Genomic DNA, 20,720 nt, shown 5'->3' with positions numbered 1-20,720 from the left:
TCTGGCTAAAAGGCTGGGCTAACCAGAGACCATGGGACCAAGGAGACGTCTCTGGGCTCTCCCTGGCCAGGCCCAAGGCATAGCTGCCATCTTTTACATGTGTTCCAGCGCAGTAAGGGCCAACCCTGTATGTAATCCTGGCCCAGAGAGGCCAAGATGCTGGCACAGGCGCCACAGGGCTGGAGACTATAAGCCAATCTAGCAAAAGGGAAGCACTGGCAGCCTTTTAGGTCCTGCCCAGAGCATCTGAGACTCAGGTCACCATGTACGATGACACCCCTTCATTCCTAGTCCCATGTTCACTGGCCTAGGTCACTAATCACATGTCACAGCCCAGGGTTCCACCCCACTTGACATCAGGTATATCCCCAGCAGCCCCCGAACCTTTTGGGTCTCTCATTAAGACTGGTGCTCCGTGCTCTGAAACTGTCCTTCTCAGGGGTATCATCAAAAGACAGGAGGACATTGGAACGCAGACCCTGGAGTAGGGGTAGAGACACAAGCCATGAGGGGGACCATGCGAGACCAAATCTGCAGTTCTCTTCCCATGCCCACCTCAGGTTGAGCCCAGTAGAAAGTTCAGCACAGCCAGCTCCTAGGTCGGAGCCCCAGCCGTTTCCCACTCCCCCATGGCCCTTGGACTAACCTTAGTGATATAAGGGACGAAATCCTTCCGAAAGGGCAGTCGGCACCTGATGAACCACATGGCTATGACATGGTGAGCCAGACACACAATGTACTGGTTGAACCTGGTAGAAGGATAGATAGATACTCTGGTCTTCCTCTTGGCTTCAGGGGAACTGTCATGAGGCTCAAAAGACTTTTTGTTGTTGTTGTTGTTGTTGTTATTGTTATTGTTGTTTTTTGAGACAGGGTTTCTCTGTGTAGCCCTGGCTGTCCTGGAACTCATTCTGTAGACCAGGCTGGCCTTGACCTCAGAAATCCGCCTGCCTCTGCCTCCCGAGTGCCGTGTGCACCACCACCGCCCGGCTTCTCTAGAGACTCTTAAGCTTGGAGCCGACTATACTCCAAGAGGCTGGGACTGGGCCATGGCTTTGGGGGGCCCAGGCAAGCAGACTTACTTGGAGGGGTTGGTGTATGGCAAGGAGATGGCAAACACGCTGGCATACTGCTCTGCAGCAAAGTTCCTGTAGAGGTGGGGCAGCCTGGCCAAAGCTGTGACACAAGGACAGCCATCAGGGGAGCCCAGGCCACAGCTACAGACTGACATCAGCACACTGTGCTCCATTCCCAAAAGTCAGGGCGGCTATCCACAGCCAGCTAAACATCACCTTTGAAACCAGGGTCTCAGCTCCCCATCTCAGGGACACACGACCTATGGTTCCCAGACCAAACCTAGCCTATGACCTGCAGCCGTGTGAGTCATGAGCTGCAAATATGCTAAGAATCTTTACGGGGTAGTAAGCAAAACTAAGTTCCTGTGGCCCTCAAAGCATTGCCTTCCCACCCTGGCCATGCCCACCAAGTGCTGACCCAGCTGTCTAGTATCTCAACATCCAAGGCTACTGCCCCAGATACACAGGGAGGTAGGAAAGGGGACCAGTACAATGCCCCGAACTTCTGCGAGTTCTGACAAGGGAGGGACAAAGCAGGTTAAATTGGCAAAATCCATGTGTTCTAAGAGGAGAGAGAAGGCTAAAAAGAGCCAGTGTAGGCATGGGGCAGAGGCTGGGGATGGCAGGCAGGCTTAGAGCAGAAAGAAAAGGAATAGACTATCCTAGAGCAGATAGCAAAGCACTAAGCAGGCAGCAGAGGCAAGGCCCTGAGGCAGCAAAAGTGTTAAGAACCATGTTCTCCAGGGAGGCCAAACTACACAGTCAGGAGGGCTGGGACGTGCTCACAGGTACAGGCTTATAGTCAAGGGTCTGCCTCACAGACACACATGCACAGGCCCTGAAACAGAACCACACACTCACTAGACAGGAACTCCAGGAGCGGGATGGCCATGCTGGCTGTGGCAGAAATGTGTGTGAGCTTCACCACCAGGACAGGAAGCGCCTTGATGATGATGTCGGGCATCTCCACACTGCAGATGGCCAAGGCTACCACGCACTGGCTGGCGCAGCGGTAGATAAGGCCTTGTTCCAGGCAGTACACCATCTCACGCTGAGGAAAGCAAGATACAAGATACACTGGGTCTGTCTGCCATCAGCTGGCAAGGTCCCCTGCCCCCTGCCCAAGAGGGCCAAGCTGCTCAGTTATACCAGATTCTGCCCCAGGCCTGCCTGCCTGCCTGTTTGCTTTTCTTTCTTTCTCTCCTTTCTCTCCTTTCTTTCTTTCGCCTGCTTTGAGATGACTCTTGAGGAGAATCAGAGCACGTCTTAGGAATGCCCCTCAAAGTCTAAGTGGGCCCAGCTTCACAGATGGCACCTCAGCCTATAGCCCATATGATGAAACTAGATGTCCTGGACTCACAACCCCATCACTCTCGGCCTTCTAAAGAACTGGCCTTCAGGGGAGGCAGCAACTGGTGTAGCAAGTCCCTCCTGGGTAGTGTCCTCTATGAAGACAACAGTAAAATGGCATTTCAGGCTACAGACTGGGGCTTATTGTCCTAGAATATTTCTGCTTTCCTGGAGCCAACCCTCAGAAACATTGTAGAGTCAGAGAGCCTTCTGAGCTAGCTGAGAAGTCATAATGGCAGCAAGGACTGCAGAGCACAGCCCAATGTGCAAGGGAGTTCCCTTCAAGCTGGGCCTGTGCACGGAGCCTCAGCAGCAGTTCCCAGTGGTGCCGCAGTCAGGGAAGACAGGCCTGAGCCCAGTCCCCCTCCTGGCTGCCAGCACTGTGAGCAGGCTCCTGACCTCAGCAATAGTACCAGTTTGTCATGGAGACATAGTAGAATCTAGGGAACACAGGGAGGATGACAGAGAACAGCACAGGACAAGAAGTGAGCACTATGTGGCTCTGATAAAGGAAATGACAGCCAGGGGTCCTGACCAACCACCACACTTCTTAAAGCTGGTCTGGTCACAGGTCCCCAAACCTAACAGAAAGAGTTCAAGGGGTGCTTCTCAATGGGGAGGTCCTGCTGAGGAGAAGACAACAGGCACAGCCAAGGGTCATTATCAAAGCCCGGAGCCTGCAGAGAACCGACAACTTCTGTAGAGCCTGGGTTTCAGATGCCCACACTCCCTGGCTGGCTGACAGGTAGTGGCCCACAGCATGGAACAAAGCCAACTGAGTTCACTCTGGCCCAGCAGCCAGCTCACTGAGAGCCCCTTTGTCCCACTGTCCCTCTTCCCATCTCTCACCTGTCTGGTCTTGTCCAAATAGTTGTGATAAGATATTAATGCTGTTAGCACAGGAACCACAGCCAAGTGCAGGTCAGTTCTTGAGAAGCCTTCTGGGGTGCCTCGGAGCCGCTCAAGGGTCTTTGGAGCTGAAAGCTAACATACAAGACACAGCCCTAAAACCTCTGCTCCACGGCAGGACTCTTAGGAGGCCAGGAGTCATGGCTAGGGAAGCCCCTTCCAGGCAGAGGTCTTTGTGAGAAAACCCTCAACTCGTAACAATGTAGTCCAAGTACAATATCTCACAAGGGCGCGCGCATACACACACACACACACACACACACACACACACACACACACCGTGCTCTAGTCTAGGGAATGCAGGCAGTAACTATCTGTGGTGGTCTGAATCAAAGTGGTCCCCATAGACAGAGAATGGCACTACTGGAGGTGTGGCCTTGTTGGAGTAAGTGGGCCTTACTGGAGGAAGTGGGTCATTGGGGGGTGAGTTTAGTGGCTCACTTATCTCTTCCTGCTGCCTGCAGATCCAGATGTGGCACTCTAGCTAGCTTTCCAGCATCACATCTGCCTGCATGCTTCCCACCACGACAATAGTGGACTAAACCTCTGAACTGTAAGGCAGCCTATACTGGCTAGTTTTGTGTCAACTTGACACAGCTGGAGTTATCACAGAGAAAGGAGCTTCAGTTGAGGAAATGCCTCCATGAGATCCAACTGTAAGGCATTTTCTCAATTAGTGATCAAGGGGGAAAGGCCCTTTGTGGGTGGTGCCATCTCTGGGCTGGTAGTCTTGGATTCTAGAAGAGAGCAGGCTGAGCAAGCCAGGGGAGGTAAGCCAGTAAAGAACATCCCTCCATGGCCTCTGTATCAGCTCCTGCCTTCTGACCTGCTTGAGTTCCAGTCCTGACTTCCTTTGGTGATGAACAGCAGTATGGAAGTGTAAGCCGAATAAACCCTTTCCTCCCCAACTTGCTTCTTGGTCATGATGTTTGTGTAGGAATAGAAACCCTGACTAAGACACAGCCCCAATGAAATGTTGTCCTTTATGAGAGCTGCTGTGGCTACTGTGTCTCTTCACGGCAATGGAACCCTAAGACAGTATCCTTGACTAGGGACCACCAATGCTCATATCTGGGATAGGATGGGTGGGATCCCTAGGGCATTTTGGGCAGTATAGCCCCAGGAGCATGGCCTGGTGTCAAGGCTTATTCTGAAAGACACAGGACCCCAGCTAGACAGTATAAGTATCTGTGAGGAACAGCCTATATGGAGGAGAAAGCCTAAACTGTAGCGCACTGGAGCTGGCGCAGGTGGAGGGCGTTCGTTACCATGGAGCAGAGGGCAGAAGACAGCTGGTCGACACTGCAGGGGGAGGTGAAGATGAGGACTTTGTAGCGTAGTGACTCCGGCAGCCTGCTGAGCACCAGCTTCAGCACCTTCCAGTCGCTCTCCTACAGGGAAGGGTTTCGTGCTGGAGGCGGGGCTCTCTAGACCTTGGTAACACAAGGGTCCATCCATACTTGAAGCTGCGTGCTGCTGCACAGCTACGAGGCTTGGATTGCTGCTACTTTGCCACAAGGTATGTATGGAGCCTTGACCTCTGTCCCTCAAATGCACGAGCAGCCACTGCTCAGAGATAGCCTTGGACATGGGCAGCACCTTCGACAGCCAACAGAGGCTGTGGTCCAGAGGCCAGTGTCTGCGTGGAGACCCAGCAGAGAGCCAGTGCCTCCTCCATCTTCTCAGTACAACTTACATCTTCTTCCAACTAGCTCTGTCGTCCCTCACCTGCCCAGTGAGGGCCCAGGGACTGCCTGCCAACACTCCCCCCCCCCCCCAACAACTTCTATTCCAGCTAAACGTCTCCAACAATGACACTGTGGCAGAAAGCTAAGTCATAGCTGTGGGTGCAAGAGAACACACGACAATCCATCAGCCAAGATCTTTGAGAGAGAGCCAGTGTCAGCCGAAGGCCACAGCCACAGAGAGGACATGGCTCTTGGCTTCTGCCTGGTCATATCTCCATCAGAGAAAGCCCACTCCCACAGCCAAACCATAATCAGTCCTGAAAACCATCAACACTCTTGTGACAGAAGGCCTAGATACTCCCAGGAGACAACCTGCCAGCTCCAGCATCTCCAGGGACTCTGGGCCTTCTACTCCCTCCAGTGCCCCCACAGTTTCACTGCCCTGGTCTTTTGCCTGGCGTCTTTAACACCTCTCACTGCACAAAACCATACCACCCACTTCTAGGCTTTGCTGACTCCTGTTTCTGGGCCTTCCCTATTGTTCAGGCCTGACTTCAGACTTACCTGGTAGATGCTCCTAAGACAGGAGTGTCCGTCCACCTGTTCCCTCCCTATGAGGTGCATGGTGATCTAGGGCTGCTGTTATCTGGCTACATATTTAAGTCCTGTTGTAAAACTTCACTCATACAAGGGTGAGAAATTGGGTTTGATTCAAGAATCTGATATACTTCTCACCTGCTTCAAACACTGCAACAGGACACGGAAGAGCAGGGAGTAGGGTAGGTGGCCAAGTCGCACAGCAGGGCCCATTGGCACAGGGCTAGGGGGCCCAGTTGGAGGTGAAAGGGGCCCACTGGCTTTCTTCTCTGAGGCTCTATCCAGTTCCCTGTGGAGGCAGATGGACAAACAACTGAGGCAGCTCCACACTGGACAAGTTAAACTGACACGGCCCCTCCTGGCCCCAGCTTCTGCTGACATCCCTTCTGTACAGTTCCTCCTATGAGATAACCCTGACTAGGCAGACAACACCCAGCTTCATCTCCTGACCAGTCCACCCTGGAGCCCGAGGGAGGGCCTGCCACACATACGTGCAGTCACAGAGGCAGTAAGGGCTGAATCTCACGACCCCATCCTTGTTGGGCAGGCCCAGTCGATGCAGCGAGTCGGCCCGCAGTAGCAGCAGGAAGTCAAAGGCCTACCAGGGAGAAAAGTGGCCATTCAGTCAGGCCACGAGCCTGACTCCACGGCAGGCGGAGAGATCCTAATCACTTAGCACTTTCAATACAACAAAGCCTGAACCTCTGAGCTGGTGTCCTACGCAGAAGGAGACTTCTCCCCAGGAGCTATCTGGTTCCCAGGTAGCTATAGACAGTCGCTGACATCTAACAGCAAAATATTCTCACAGCCCCAGGGCTTCCCCACAGTGACTGACGAGGCTGGGACCCTTAAAGAACAGGTTATCCACTGAGCCTGGAGACCTCAGGGCTTCCTTCTTAGTGACTTCTACTCAGCAGAGGTATCAGGGTGACCAGATGTCAGCAGCTGTCAAGCCCTGTCCATCCCTGTCCTCCCCTCTCCCTACTAGCTACATCCAAAGGAGCCCATCTTTCAGGTTCTTGGGAGATTCTTCAGCACCAGAAGCACTGGAACTGTTTGCCAAGCCTGGAGGCCAATGTGCCCCGAGCTTGGACAACTGTGTGACTTCAGAGTAATATGCCACAGAGGTACAAGGAGTGTAAGCCAAGGAAAGGCACAGGTCCTTGGCAGAACAGACATAGCAGATGTGAAGGAGGAATGTGCCTTGCACAGGTCCCTTCCTAGACCACCAACTGCCTCTCTAGACTGTTGTACATCCATCAAGCCTAGGGCAGCATGCTGGCCCCCAAGTGGTCACCCTCTTGGCAGTCTTACCTGCAGCCGGATGCTGCTAGCAATGGGCAGGGAGTAGCCGTGCTTGTAATGGAGCTGGATGTGACTAATGAGGCTCTCATACACTCGAGTGGCGTGGCTGGCAGGCAAGGTATAGAGCTTGGTCTGCCGAGAAAGAGTGCATCAATCCTTTGACAGCAGCCAGAGAGACGGCACCTGCCCCAGGCCAGAGGAAACAGCATCAATTCTCAAGACTATCCAGCAGCAGCCACCATTTCCCTCTCTACCTTTCAGTCAAGGAGCCATCTCACTATGTGGCCATCTTACCAGCAGGACAGCAGGTAGCAAACCAGGGAAACACCTAGCACTGCACAGTAGTGACCCACTCTCCATGTGCCAGAAACGGTGACCACTATACATACATGTGCCAGCATGGAATTTCAGTCCTCTAAGACTAAGGAGGTCAACAAAGAGGGGCTGGGTAGGGTGAACACACTGCAAGAGGCATCACCCCACCGAAAGGGTGAATTGGGAGCACCCTTCCTCCCAGCCCCACACCATCCCAACACAGCTCTAGCCCTCCCTGCAGGTGACAGGCAGACCCAGGAGAAAGGACCCATGCTGCCACAGGGGCCGTCATGGTCCCTGAGCCTCGGAAGTGAGCAGTGGGAACTGATAAGGTCACCTCTGTGAGGTTTTTTTTTTTTTTTGGTTTTTCGAGACAGGGTTTCTCTGTGTAGCCCTGGCTGTCCTGGAACTCACTTTGTAGACCAGGCTGGCCTCGAACTCAGAAATCCACCTGCCTCTGCCTCCCGAGTGCTGGGATGAAAGGCGTGCACCACCACGCCCGGCTCCTCTGTGAGTTTTGTTTGTTTTCCTGTCTGACCTGAAGCTCTCTGTGTTCTCTGGCCTTCCTCCGGAGCGCTGGGGTGAAAGGTGAGTGCCACTGACTCTCGATTTCCCAGTCTCATAGCACACCACCAAACCCAGACCATGGGAGGTGACAAACCTAACACAAACCATACCCATGATGGACAATATGAGAAAGGACATATGGGGCCTTAGACGGCTACTGCTGGCAGGGAATCTAACCCTTCCACGGGGTTGAACAGGGAGAACCGTGCCATTTCTATTGTAAGGGAATGACCAGGCCAAGACTTTGCCTCCAATACAGCATAGTTCAGCCTATAGCCAGGAACCTGGTCTCACAACTAGACTTCTAAGGTAGGACGAGAAATCCTTCTCTTGCGCTACCCAGAAAATGTGGCACAGAGTAACTGCTCCTTTCAACAGAGCAGGGAGGGAAAGAGCACTGAGCTCTTCTGGATGAAAGCCCAAGAAGATCCCAGGAGCTATGGCGCTCTTCTTATGCCACTGACAATCTGGATGCCAGTTGGGTGTGATGGCCGATGACGTAACCTTGTCAGATAAAAGCTACAGGATCTCCAGAAGTAGGCCAGCCTCAACTGCAACAGGACTTTAACCCCAACACTGCAGAGGCCGAGGCAGAGGCAGGCGATTTCTGTGAGTTTGAGGTCAGCTCGGTCTACAGAGTGAGTTCTAGGCCCATAGAAGCATAGAGACCCTGTCACTCAAAAAAAGCTGGCGAGTGGGCGTCATAGCTAAAGGCATGCCACCAAGCCCGATGACCTCATTTTAGTTCCTGGGATATACAAAACGAAAGGAGAAAAGCAACTCCCACAAGTTGTCTGTCCCGACACCCACATAAATGGCACTTAAGTGCATGCGTGAGCACACACATAAAATAAATATAATTTTTTTAAACTAAAAAGCCAAACACTGTGCCAAGATAGTGGCCCACACTAGTAATCCTAGCACCCTAGAGAGAGACAGTCTTGACTACAAAGAAAGTTCCAGGCCAACCTGGACTACCTAGTGAGACCTGTATCGACACATACAAAAGGAAAGGAAGGGAAGGAAAGGGAAGGAAAGGAAAGGAACAAATCTACATGCTAGGAGGTAGGCATCATAGTATGCATCAAGTGGAGGAGGAAGATCATGAATTTAAAATAGCCTTAACAAGATAATGAGAGCTTCTTTCAACAACAACAACAACAACATGGCAAAGCCCAGACGTGATCTAGATATGGAAAACTACATACTCCGGTAGAGAAGCCAGAACGCATACGAGGCTAGCGAGTGTGGGGAAGGGCGCAGTCTGAGTGCACAGCAGCCCAGCAAGCTGACCATAGCACTGCAGACCTCTAACAGCAGCACTCGGAAACGGAAGGAAGAGCCCCAAGAGTTCAGAGCCAGTCCAGCCTGGGCGGGTCCTACCTTTAAGAAGGGGGTTGGGCATGAGGTGGCAAAGGACTATTTACACAAGTGTAGGACAGCATTTGGATCCGCAGAACCCACCCACAGCAGGACATGGTAGCACCTATCTATACTCCAGTGCTCCCATGGGGAGGTTGGCGGCAGAGACAGGAGAATCCCTATCAGCTCCTAGGACTACTGGCCTATAGTAGTCAGTGGTAACCGAGAGTCTCTGACAAACTGGTGAACAGTGAGGACTGACACCTGAGGCTGTTCCCTAACTGCCAAGTGCACACTGTGGCAAGAGTGTGACTATACTCACACACACAAACAAATGTATGGACACACACATGAACACACTAAAAGAAAACCTCACAAACTGTGACCATGCTTCAGATGTTACACAGACTTAGTGTGACTCAGCAATGCCTCCTAGGTCTGCACAACGCTATCCAGCCCAGCAAAGGCAGCCACGGGGAGGAGCCACGGACCACAGCAAGTGGGCCATGCACACAATGGAGCATTCTGAAAAGCAATGAAGCTCTGATACACGCACGCCACAGCGTGGATGCTAGGTGAAAGCCAACCACGGAGGCCCACATACGAGGCCATGTATGTGAAACATCTAGGACAAGACAATGTCTCCATGGGAACAGACAGAGCAGCAGCCCCAGGACCTTGGAGGAAGTGGGGAACAGCGGTCAGCAGGTATAGGCTGACTGGCTGGAACTGGACAGTGTCTTATGGTCATTCGGTTCTATAGTCCTAGCTCTCAGAGGCTGAGGAAGGAAGACTACTTGAAGTTCAAGGCCAGACTAGGCTACATAATGAGGCCCTCTCCCAAAAAAGTAAAACAAACAAACAGAAAAACCAACCTAGTAAATTGATTGTGGGGACAGCTGCACAGCCCTGTGGACATATTGATAGTCAATGGGCTTTTTTTTTTTTGGGGGGGGGAGGGGGTTTCGAGACAGGGTTTCTCTGTGTAGCTCTGGCTGTCCTGGAACTCACTTTGTAGACCAGGCTGGCCTCGAACTCAGAAATCCGCCTGCCTCTGCCTCCCAAGTGCTGGGATTAAAGGCGTGCGCCACCACGCCCGGCTTGATAGTCAATGGGCTATTGACTATAATGGAGGGCACCATATGATATGTGCCACAGTATCCCAATAAAGCTCTCCCAGAAGCAAGCAGCCGCAGGGCAAGAGCAGATTCTCCACTCAGCAGCTACAGGAACAGTACTGGCGGCGGCAACAGAGGGAGCTCTGGGCAGCAAGGACAGAGTAACTGTAGAGCAGAGAAGGCTCGCCTGCTGCAGACTGCAGGCCTCTCACAGCTTGGTCACATCTTCATACTGCCGCTCAGTGGTACCACGCAATCCCTGTAACCCCATCAGAGCTGGGGTTTCCAGGACACACATCTCTTTAGAGAAGCTTCCAGCAAGCCTTCTCCCCTGGCAGAGCACCCACCTGAAGGATGACCAGGAGCCCCAGGACCGCGGTCTTCACATCCTCCAGGGAGGCCGAGTGCACAGCCAGGTCCCTTTCTTCCAGCTCCGGGGGTGGAGACAGTGAGCGCGCCATCACCTTCCAAGAGGCCAGCATGTAAGGTCCAAGTCACGGTTCACAGGCAGTTCCCCACAGACCTAACTACCAGGAGTACTCCTCCTGTGCTTCTCAGGAGGAAAGATATACCTCTCACAAGTGACTGTTCACAAATATTTCAAAACTGAAAGGACAAAGGAGCCTCTCTGGGGGGATGTGGGCTGCAGCCCTGGATCCCTGCTCTGTGCTATTCTCCAGATGCCTGGCGCAGATCCCTGAGAGTGGCAGGACGCTCATTTGCAAGGTGCTGAGGCAGTACACCAGCCAAGCAAGGTGGCTCAACACGGCCTGCTGACACCACACACTTCTGCTGCCCGTGGAGACAGCCATCAGTCACAGTGACGTCTAGCCACAGGGCTTTGTCCATGCCAGCCCAGACCTCTAAATGGCTCTCACCTTTTCAATGATGTCCAGCAGACTGTTGAAGTGGTGGGTGTGGCAGCCCTCTGCCAGGTCCACCAGCAGCTGAGTAGCCAGCTTTCGGACCTGATGGTCTTTATCCTCGGGAATGTGGGAGAGCTGTGAGATGACCACCGAGTTAATCAGCTCCTCCTGCATCGAGCACAAGGTGAAGGTGGTCACCATTCATTCCCACAGTGGGCAGGGGACACACTTCACTGACTCTGTGACTCCCTCAAGACACAGACCAGAGGCAGGTAAGGTGTCACAAAAAAAAAAAAAAAAACCTGCAGAAAAGCTAGACAGTGAAGGATACTTCCTGTAGTCTGTGTGAGACCCTGGGTTCCATGTCTAACACACACATATACAAAGAACCCTCCTAAGTGGAGGGCCATGTATCAACATGAGCGTGTGTGTGTGTGTGTGTGTGTGTGTGTGTGTGTTGGGCAAAGGGAAACTCTGACATCAAAGAAACTACTATAACAAGGACATTGCAAGGAGCACTTTCACAGAACTGGCAGAAGATAACGGGAAGAGAGCAGCTAAACACCAACTGGTAAGGGAGAGGACCATCCTGAAGGGACGGTAGAGCATCCAGAAGACCATCCTGAAAGGATGTGCTCTTCCCTGACAGAGGAGGGTCCGGATCATAGTGGAGATGAGCAGAGTGTGCAGTACAGAAAGGCTGGGAGGGGAAGAAGGAGGCGCCAAGGAAGCTGGGAAGTCAGGCCCAAGGGTCATGCAGAAGGAGAAAGAGCTATTTGAGGTGCAAAAAAGGCCACACAGAATGTCAAGCACTAATAGTGCTCCCCAAAACCAGAATACCACAGACTTGAGGGAGCACAGAGGTAGGGAAGACACCACAAGGCCACCTGGTGGGGCCTAGGGCAGTCTGCAGCTGGTAATAGGACTAAGGGATGCTGGACAGTAGAAATGACTACAGAGACAGACACCACCCATCAGACTGTGCCGAAGGGTGACAGAGCACCTGCCCAATAGGCATGCATCCTGAGTCCTTCCCCAGAACAACACAGAGAGGAGGACTTCTGAAGTCAATCCAGATTGTTCAGAAACTCCTGGGTTCTGAGTGGGACTCAGGCCAGAGCTCCAGGAGCGTGCAGTACCTACCTTGCTTCTTCAGCCTCCAGGCCCAACACAGGGCCCAACCAGGACATGACAAAATAAACAAACTATGGAATGTACAGGGAGGAAGAAAGCCAGCTGAAAGCATGCATAAAGGGGAGCCGGTAAGACCCCAAGCAGACCTTGGCTCGGCTGGAGCAGGTAAGGAGCAGGCACAAGGCCCAGAGCAGACAGAACCCAGAGCCAGCCCCACCCAAGCACACCCCGCCTGGGCTTTAGACTGAGTGCACACCTCATAGAACTGCCTGTTGATCAGCAGCACGAAGGACAGAACATCCAACACCTTGATGCGCACGGCGCTGCGGCACTCATTCCTGGGGGAGGAGCAGGCCCGCTGCAGCGCCCTCAGCACACTGCTGTGGGCCCAACACAGCTGGCGGGGACCACCCTCATGGAATCCACCGCCATGTGGGCCAGAGGCCATGACCCACGGAAAGACCAACCTTCCCACTCACTCCGTGATTTTGGAGGCTCAGAAAGGAAAGCCTGAATTTCCTGAGATCATAAACAGTGCCCTGGAGACAAAGGGATAATAGAGGCTCCGCTACCTGAAGAACCTCTCCATCAGCAACTGCAAGTTCTGGATCCAGCCATCCTTGGCGGGGTGGATGGACTGGGCTCTGTAGGATATCAAGTTTAAGAGAGAGGATTCCTGTCGAAGGAAAACAGTTCTAAGGTCAGAGAGCTCTTTGCCCTTCTGCAGGTGCTGCTAACCTGCTACTAGGCAGTTTTCTCCGAGATTAGCTACCTCACAGCCCCATGCGGAATTAGCAAGAACAACTGTCTCCTAGAAGTGAGAGACCCCTGTCAAGGCTATGTAATAGTCTGGCAGTGGACAGAGTAACCCTGGCAAAATGACTGCCGCCCCCTGGGATAGCTGGGCTCTGTGGAACCAGCCCAGAACCTTCCCCCACACAGGTGGGAGGAGACTGACTGTTAGGCTAACACAAAGCTCTTTAACAAACCCACACAAGCCTGCGAGCTGATGCGCCAGGTTTCCTGCTGGAGTACAAAGCTAGGAACACAGGAGCCTGTCCATCATTTACTTGAAAATCAGAAACCAAAGCTCCATGGGAACCATTCCCCGCAGCTCCACCAGTATAGGGTCCTTACAGGTCTCTGGTCTGCATAGCTCTCCACCAGTTCATAGTATCTTTCCTGCGAGCCATGGAACTCGTTCTGGTCACATAGCTCCTCCACAGTGGTCAGCAGGTCATGGACGATGGTCTTGAGTTCTGGGCTGTCCAGGTTCTACAGTACCAAGATACATCATAGAACCTAATTTCCTTTACCCTCTCAACACAGCTTGAGAGGAGCTACTTACAAACATACCATCTACCATACACCCACACCATCCCACACACACACGCGCTCTCTCGCTCTCTCTCTCTCTCATATTCTCTGACTAGGCCATCTGAGAGAGAGGTGGAAACCACTGCTATGACCCATTTCCTCCTACAGGAACAGAGGTTGAACAAACAGGAGGTAAAATCCTGCAGCTTCAAACCCTTGCATGCTTCTCCCAGTCACAGTCTTCCTTCCACTGGCCTGTCCCCTTTTCATCTCCAGCCCCAGGCTGCACTAAGCCAGATGCTGGCCTCACCTCACAGAGCCCTGCATTCCTGAGAGCCTGTGGCCCTGGTGTTTTCTCTAGCACTGTGCCACTTACGCTGTCCTCCAAAGTCACAGATGGCAGTGTAGATGCTCTGTAAACTGCCTCTGGGGCCTACTCAAGCCAGGAAGGTGACCTGTCTTGTCACTTGGTCTGCCTTGGACAACTAGCTCAGGCCTTGCTCACCTACTGAATATTCCTAGAGCCAAAAGAATGGAGCACACTTGGAAAAACAAATTCTGTCCTTCAATGGAAGACAAACTAGCACCAAGAGTCACCAAAAAACATCCACATCAAGTCTTCAGACCCCAAGAAAGGGCCCAGACGCACAGAACGCATATACACCTCCCAGCAGGGACAAGCCTGCCTCTCTGGGAGCTTAGTCCTTTCTGGCATTCCTGACTTACCTGGAGTTGCTGAAGTAGTCGTTCAATGATGTCTAGCAGAATATCCCATGTCACAGCCTGGAGCTCCTTCCTATATTTCTTGATGAGTCTTGTTATGGAGAGAACAATCTCATATGACACCACCTCATTGGGACAGGTCATAGCCTGAAACACAGTACCATGGGGCAGTGTTATGCCTCATAGAGGATGAGAGCTCCTGTCTCCTATCCTGTCTCAGAAGTGGGTGTAAAATGCATGGATGGGTAGCACTTCACACACAGGCCCACAAAGCATGTGTGGAACTCAGAAAGGTATCTGTTATGTAAGGCTCAAGGCCCCCACCTCCAAAAGGCCTGACTAGGAGGAGACAGGAACTCCAAATTCCAGAACAAAAGTACAGTATTGTCTCAGCACAAACTGATGGGTGCTAAGTTGTGGTGTAAGCAATGCAATGTATAAAGATCACACCTTGCACAGAACTGCAGGACCCCTACAGATTGGGAGACTGTACAACCAGATGAAAGGCACTTTGTCTGAGCAACTCTGCTATAAAATGAAGACCTCAGCTTACCAGGGAGCAGTGAGAACTAAATACAAGCACACAGGGAAGTTCTCTGGACACCACAGGGTACCACAGAACAAAAGCCATGCTGTGAACATCTTCCAGAGAGCTGGAACGATCACTATTTGACAGAAGGGAGCCAGCACTGAGAGGAGGAATGCTATCCCAGGGGCAACACTGGGTACCTCAGCACTGCTGGGCAGGAGATGCAATTTGTACGATAAAACATTTTCTTGAGAATAAATCCTTTTTATGGCCCTCTCATCCACAGTTAAAAAGCAAGCGACTGGAAATAGCTGCTCAGGCCCAGCCCCATCAGCCCCAGCCAGACAGGTGGGCAAACCTGATGCAAGCTCTCCCACTTTCTCCAATCCGCTGTGGTATAGAAAGCACCTTACCTCATAAAAAGACGGCAGCACAGATGTGGGGGAGTTCTTGAGAGAATAGAGCCGGTGAGCTCCCCAGAGTGCCATCCCTACAAAGAACACAGCTCCTCTCAGCAGTGGGGCGTCTTCCATGTAGGATCTGAAAACGTTCCCCAGAAAGACAGATGTGAGCAGAGTCCTTGCTCAGAGTTGGACCCAAGGCAGAGCTGGGCTCTGGCAGTGTCCCCAGGAGACACTTGCACTTATGGTGCAGAAGTGTGGTTGGTGAAATGGGCAGGGAACAAAGAGGCCAGCAGCAACTGTGATTCCTTCCCAACTTGCTCAGCCAGTCACTACCGGTCACATGGGTTCTCATCAGACACAGAACTCATGTAACAAGACCATGGGCCGCATGGTACTAACAGCCTGGTGGAAGACAGACTTAAGAATCTCACAAGTGAGCCGGGCGTAGTGGCGCACGCCTTTGAGCCCAGTACTTGGGAGGCAGAGGCAGGCGGATTTCTGAGTTCAAGGCTAGCCTGGTCTACAAAGTGAGTTCCAGGACAGCCAGGGCTACACAGAGAAACCCTGTCTCAAAAAAACAAGAAAAACAAGAAAACAAACAAACAAACAAAGAATCTCACAAGTGCAAAGGCTGCACCTGAAACCCCAGCTGAGAAGCCATGGACACAGTGAGAACTACCTAGGAAGCCAGGTAGCTAAGCACGTGTCGGGACCTCACAGAACACTCAGGATGCAGCAAAAGTGAGACCATCTTACCAGGAGTGACAGGTATACGTGAAGATCCTTGGCAGGAGGGAGGATGCCAAGAAAGGCAAGGCAAAAGAGGTTTATGGGACTAAGATAGGCCTAAGACTTCCACTGGGTCTGTTTGCACTGAGACCACTATAATCTCAAACAAAGGCTAACATGGTCTGTGAAAGAGAAATCTCACTAGGTTGCTCTACAACAGTATACTTCAGGAGGCAATGATGGACGTCAGAGAAGCAAAACGGGGAGCGCTGATGTGGGTGTCTACTAGACAGAGGGCAAACCTGAGCCACCTCTGGAGACAAAAGCATCAGTACTTGTAATGGCTTGGCTGCAGGGTGAAGTGCGGACATCAGGCCGTAAGTCTAGACTGTAGCAGACTAGAAAGGCCCACACAATGGCCATGAGGCTTAGGACAGAAGGTAAGCCTAAGTGTGAACACCATGACTGGACCAGAAGAAGCAGAAGATGGGAGGTCATATACGAATGGAGAACAACCACCAAAAACCCAAGAAAACCTCAATCTCATCAACACCAGCCAAGTATCTAAAGCCTCCTCCTGACCCTAGCCACCCACCCTCACCTGGCACACACGCACTCACCTGTCCCCTGGCACACACATATGCACTCACCTGTCCCCTGGCACACATACATGCACTCACCTGTCCCCTGGCACACACATATGCACTCACCTGTCCCCTGGCACACATACATGCACTCACCTGTCCTCCTGGCACACACACATGCACTCACCTGTCCCCTGGCACACACACATGCACTCACCTGTCCCCTGGCACACACATATGCACTCACCTGTCCCCTGGCACACATACATGCACTCACCTGTCCTCCTGGCACACACACATGCACTCACCTGTCCCCTGGCACACACACATGCACTCACCGGTCCTCCTGGCACACACACATGCACTCACCGGTCCTCCTGGCACACACACATGCACTCACCTGTCCTCCTGGCACACACACATGCACTCACCTGTCCTCCTGGCACACACACATGCACTCACCTGTCCTCCTGGCACACACACATGCACTCACCTGTCCCCTGGCACACACACATGCACTCACCGGTCCTCCTGGCACACACACATGCACTCACCTGTCCTCCTGGCACACACACATGCACTCACCTGTCCTCCTGGCACACACACATGCACTCACCGGTCCTCCTGGCACACACACATGCACTCACCTGTCCTGCTGGCACACACACACGCACTCACCTGTCCTCCATGATGCGGCACATGTTATAGATGGCGCTGTGGCCCAGATGGGTGCCCAGAAGGTTACGCATCAGCTGGAAAACAGAACACACACACACAGAGACCCCATTAGGGTTAGGTGATATAAGCCCCAGGCTCTAGCGGGGTGGAGCCCTAGCCTCAGCCTGCCTTGCATGGACACTGTTCTGCAATCCCACCTGATCCCAAGCTCACTGTGTCCTCCTTACAAACACAGAAGATGACAGAGCCCTGTGGCAGTTGTAATATGCTTAGCCCATGGGAAGTACCACTATTAGGAGGTGTGGCCTTATTGGAGGAGGTGTAGCCTTGTTAAAGAAAGTGTGTCACTGCAGAGTGGGCTTTGAGACCCCGCTCCTAGCTGCCAATGTGACAGTTTCTCCTGACTGCAGCCAGATCAAGATATAAATTCTTGGCTTCTTCTCCAGCACTGTATCTACCTAGACACTGCCAAACTTCCTGCCACTATGATAACGGGTTGAATTGCTGAACCTATAAGCCAGCCCCAATTAAATGTTGTCCCTTATAAGAGTTGCCTTGGAGCCGGGCAGTGGTTGCGCACACCTTTGATCCCAGTACTTGGAAGGCAGAGGCAGGCAGATTTCTGAGTTCAAAGGCAGCCTGATCTACAAAGTAAGTTCCAGGACAGTCAGGGCTACACAGAGAAACCCTGTCTCGAAAAACCAAAAAAAAAAAAAAGAGTTGCCTTGGTTACGGTGTCTCTTCTCAGCAATGGAAACCCTAAGACAAACCCTCAAAACATCTCCCAAACCTGGGCCTCAACTCAAACACCTGGGAAATGGCCACCAGGATGTCCTCAGCGTTTCAATGTCTGGTGATCCCAAAAGTCTAGCAGCATTCACTGAAGATAACACAGCCCTGTCCTGTCAGGTGCTGACAGCAGCAGAGCTTGCCCTGGGGAAGGAGTTCCCAGAAATAGCCTGGGAGAAGCCTACCTTCCAGCAAGGCTCACACAGCTCCTTGACATTGATGGTGCGGCACAGGGTGATAATGAACAGAGGCAGGCTCTCGGCTGGTAGGCAGTTGTAGCAGACCACAGCATCCAGCACTTGCAAGGACACCTGCAGGAGGGGTAGAGCATCTTGCTGGTGCCCAATTCTTATCCTCCTACCTATGCCTGAGCATAGGAATCTGTAGGAACCACAGTGCGGGTAAGCGAGAGTGAGCGTGCACTGGGAGGGGCTGTTAGCTGCCATCAGCCATCGTAAGCACGACTTCCCATCTTAAGCTATTACAACACTATGCAGAGCACCCAACTGTCCTGACAGTACATGCCTACAGCTCAGAGAAGCTAAGCAGCCTCCAGAATCCACACAGCCAGAGAATGGCAGCAGGGCTTGACCTCAAGCCCCAGCCTTCCACAAATAAAGCCGGGAGTAACTGACCTCAATGTCCACAGAGGACACTGTCCGGATGCATAGCAGACAAATCATGCTGCAGGAAGAAGAACATTGAAGTCAGGCAAACAGCGTCTCAAGTAGACTCTATGACTACAGTTTATTGCTTCTCCACTGTATCAGTTATCTGAGTGGCTTGTCCATAGTGTGCCTGTTCTGTGCCAACCACATGCCCAGTGCTGAGTGCATGGTGTAAAGCAAACGAAGTCTATGCTTCCACTGAGATCTCAAGATGGTTTTAAACAAACACACACACACACACACACACACACACACACACAGGGCTGGAGAAATGGCTCAGTGGTTAAGAGCACCATCTGCTCTTCTAGGAGACCCAGGTTCAATTCCCACTACCCAAAGAGTGGCTCTCAACCATCTTTAACCAGGGTATCTGATACCTTCTGGCCTCCGCAGGCAGGGCATATAATGGTGCACAGACATATATGCAAGAAAAATACTCATGTACATGAATAAATTATTAAAATACAATAAAAAATGATGACAAAAAGGGGCTGAGCATGGTGGAGCACACCTTTAGTCCCAGTCCTCAGGGGGCAGAGACAGGTGGATCTCTCTAAGTTGGAGGCCAGCCTGGTCTACAGAGTGAGTTCTAGACCAGTCAGAACTATATAGTAAGACCCTGTCTATAAACCACAAAGGAAAAACATAAGGAAAAGGGAGCTGGTGAGACACTTGCAGGTGAAGTGCTTGCTGCATAAATCTACAAACATGAGTGTTGTCCTCAGTTCACATGTAAAGGTGGGAAGGAGAAAACAGACTCCACAAAGCCGTCCCCTGACCTCCACACATGTGCCATGGTGCACGTGAAAAAAAAAAACAATAACAAAGTAAAGTATAAAAATAAAAATATGTGCTTATGGTGGTTGGTGGTGGCATACACCTTAATCCCAGCATTCAGGAGGTAGAGGCAGGCAGATCTCTGTGAGTTCAGGGCCAGCCTGGTCTATAGACTGAGTTCTAGGATAGCCACAAATACAAAGAACCCCCCCCCATAGCCACAGATACAAAGAAAAACCCCTGTCTCCAAATAAATAAATAAATAAATTGCACTTGTCCACTGGCAATCTCATTTATCTGGTAGCTTCACTGACATCATTAATCCTAAAGAGCTAAGCTTGAGACCCAAAACCGTGGAACTGATATCAAAGAGACACTAAAGTTCTTTCTTTCTTCTGGGGCAGGGAGTGGAACCCAGGGTCTCTTACATGCTAGGGCAACTCTACTGCTCAGCTGCACCTCAGCCCTTCGTTACATTGTTACTTACTGAACCATTGATGCAATGTATTCGTCAAGGTAACAGCTGTTGAACTTGACCAGGTTGACAAGTACCAGAAGGAATTCTGAGGACAAGCCAACATCCATCCACTGCAGGACAAACTCTGCTGTAGGAGAAAAGATGAGGCTATATCCTCCTCCTCCTCCAGGAAGATCGGTCTGCATCCTATCACTGCAACATACCGGACCCAAGGAGGCTCAGCAGGAGTCTGAGCAAGCCCTGCACAGACACTTGCTCTGCCTGGGTGTTGGAACTGAGCAGATAAAAGTAGCATACGTTCCATTCAAGGACTGGCTCCATTACAGGGCACACAAACATTAAAATTCTTACTCAGGAAGCAGGTTCTTAGCAGATCCCAACCCCATAAAAAAATCTCTAGAAGTGATTTTTTATCTTTTCTAGAGATAAAAGAATATATAGATACAGGCAAGGCTGCAGGCCATACAGCCTCAGAGAATCTGATGGCAAACTGTAACAGCACCTGTCCCAGAGGCAGATCAGCAGTCGAGGACCATTTCTGGGCATCAGAATAGCAGAGCCCCAAGCTGACTTACTCCCCAGTTTTTCTTTTTTTCTCACCAAAGGGAAAGGAGGTCTTAACCGTACTAAAACCTCTTACTGTCATATGACAGGAGGCAAGCAGAGACCAGGCTGGGATGTCAAGCCACACTGACAAAGAGTAACAACACAGGTCCACTGGTGACAGGGAAGAAGACAGGACCCAGGCACGCAGATT

General features: G+C 51.8%; 1 protein-coding gene across 17 annotated transcripts in view; it reads right to left on the bottom strand.

The window, feature by feature from the left end:
* Tsc2 (TSC complex subunit 2) overlaps positions 1 to 20,720 on the bottom strand; it is a 35,661-nt gene that overhangs the window by 10,689 nt on the left and 4,252 nt on the right. For 10 of the 17 annotated variants that reach the window (XM_021150057.2, XM_021150058.2, XM_029471417.2 and 7 more), the window contains 20 exons: positions 19,973 to 20,090; positions 18,676 to 18,724; positions 18,226 to 18,351; positions 17,252 to 17,325; positions 15,270 to 15,396; positions 14,331 to 14,474; positions 13,425 to 13,562; positions 12,860 to 12,963; positions 12,544 to 12,625; positions 11,166 to 11,321; positions 10,635 to 10,751; positions 6,935 to 7,057; positions 6,112 to 6,218; positions 5,759 to 5,909; positions 4,604 to 4,726; positions 3,276 to 3,410; positions 1,938 to 2,127; positions 1,083 to 1,176; positions 647 to 749; positions 385 to 479 (listed from right to left, as the gene is read on the bottom strand). In XM_021150057.2, the coding sequence (XP_021005716.1) occupies positions 385 to 479; positions 647 to 749; positions 1,083 to 1,176; positions 1,938 to 2,127; positions 3,276 to 3,410; positions 4,604 to 4,726; positions 5,759 to 5,909; positions 6,112 to 6,218; positions 6,935 to 7,057; positions 10,635 to 10,751; positions 11,166 to 11,321; positions 12,544 to 12,625; positions 12,860 to 12,963; positions 13,425 to 13,562; positions 14,331 to 14,474; positions 15,270 to 15,396; positions 17,252 to 17,325; positions 18,226 to 18,351; positions 18,676 to 18,724; positions 19,973 to 20,090 (2,356 nt within the window). The remainder of the gene's footprint in view (positions 1 to 384; positions 480 to 646; positions 750 to 1,082; positions 1,177 to 1,937; positions 2,128 to 3,275; positions 3,411 to 4,603; positions 4,727 to 5,758; positions 5,910 to 6,111; positions 6,219 to 6,934; positions 7,058 to 10,634; positions 10,752 to 11,165; positions 11,322 to 12,543; positions 12,626 to 12,859; positions 12,964 to 13,424; positions 13,563 to 14,330; positions 14,475 to 15,269; positions 15,397 to 17,251; positions 17,326 to 18,225; positions 18,352 to 18,675; positions 18,725 to 19,972; positions 20,091 to 20,720) is intronic. The other 7 variants (XM_029471419.2, XM_029471420.2, XM_085833067.1 and 4 more) reach the window with 1 other exon arrangement.

Source organism: Mus caroli, unplaced genomic scaffold, assembly GCF_978045245.1.
Source record: "Mus caroli unplaced genomic scaffold, Mus_caroli_1 scaffold_18, whole genome shotgun sequence".
NCBI classification, from domain to species: Eukaryota; Metazoa; Chordata; class Mammalia; order Rodentia; family Muridae; genus Mus; species Mus caroli.
Note: the sequence above shows the minus strand (reverse complement) of the source record. Positions and strands in the feature narration are given on the sequence as shown.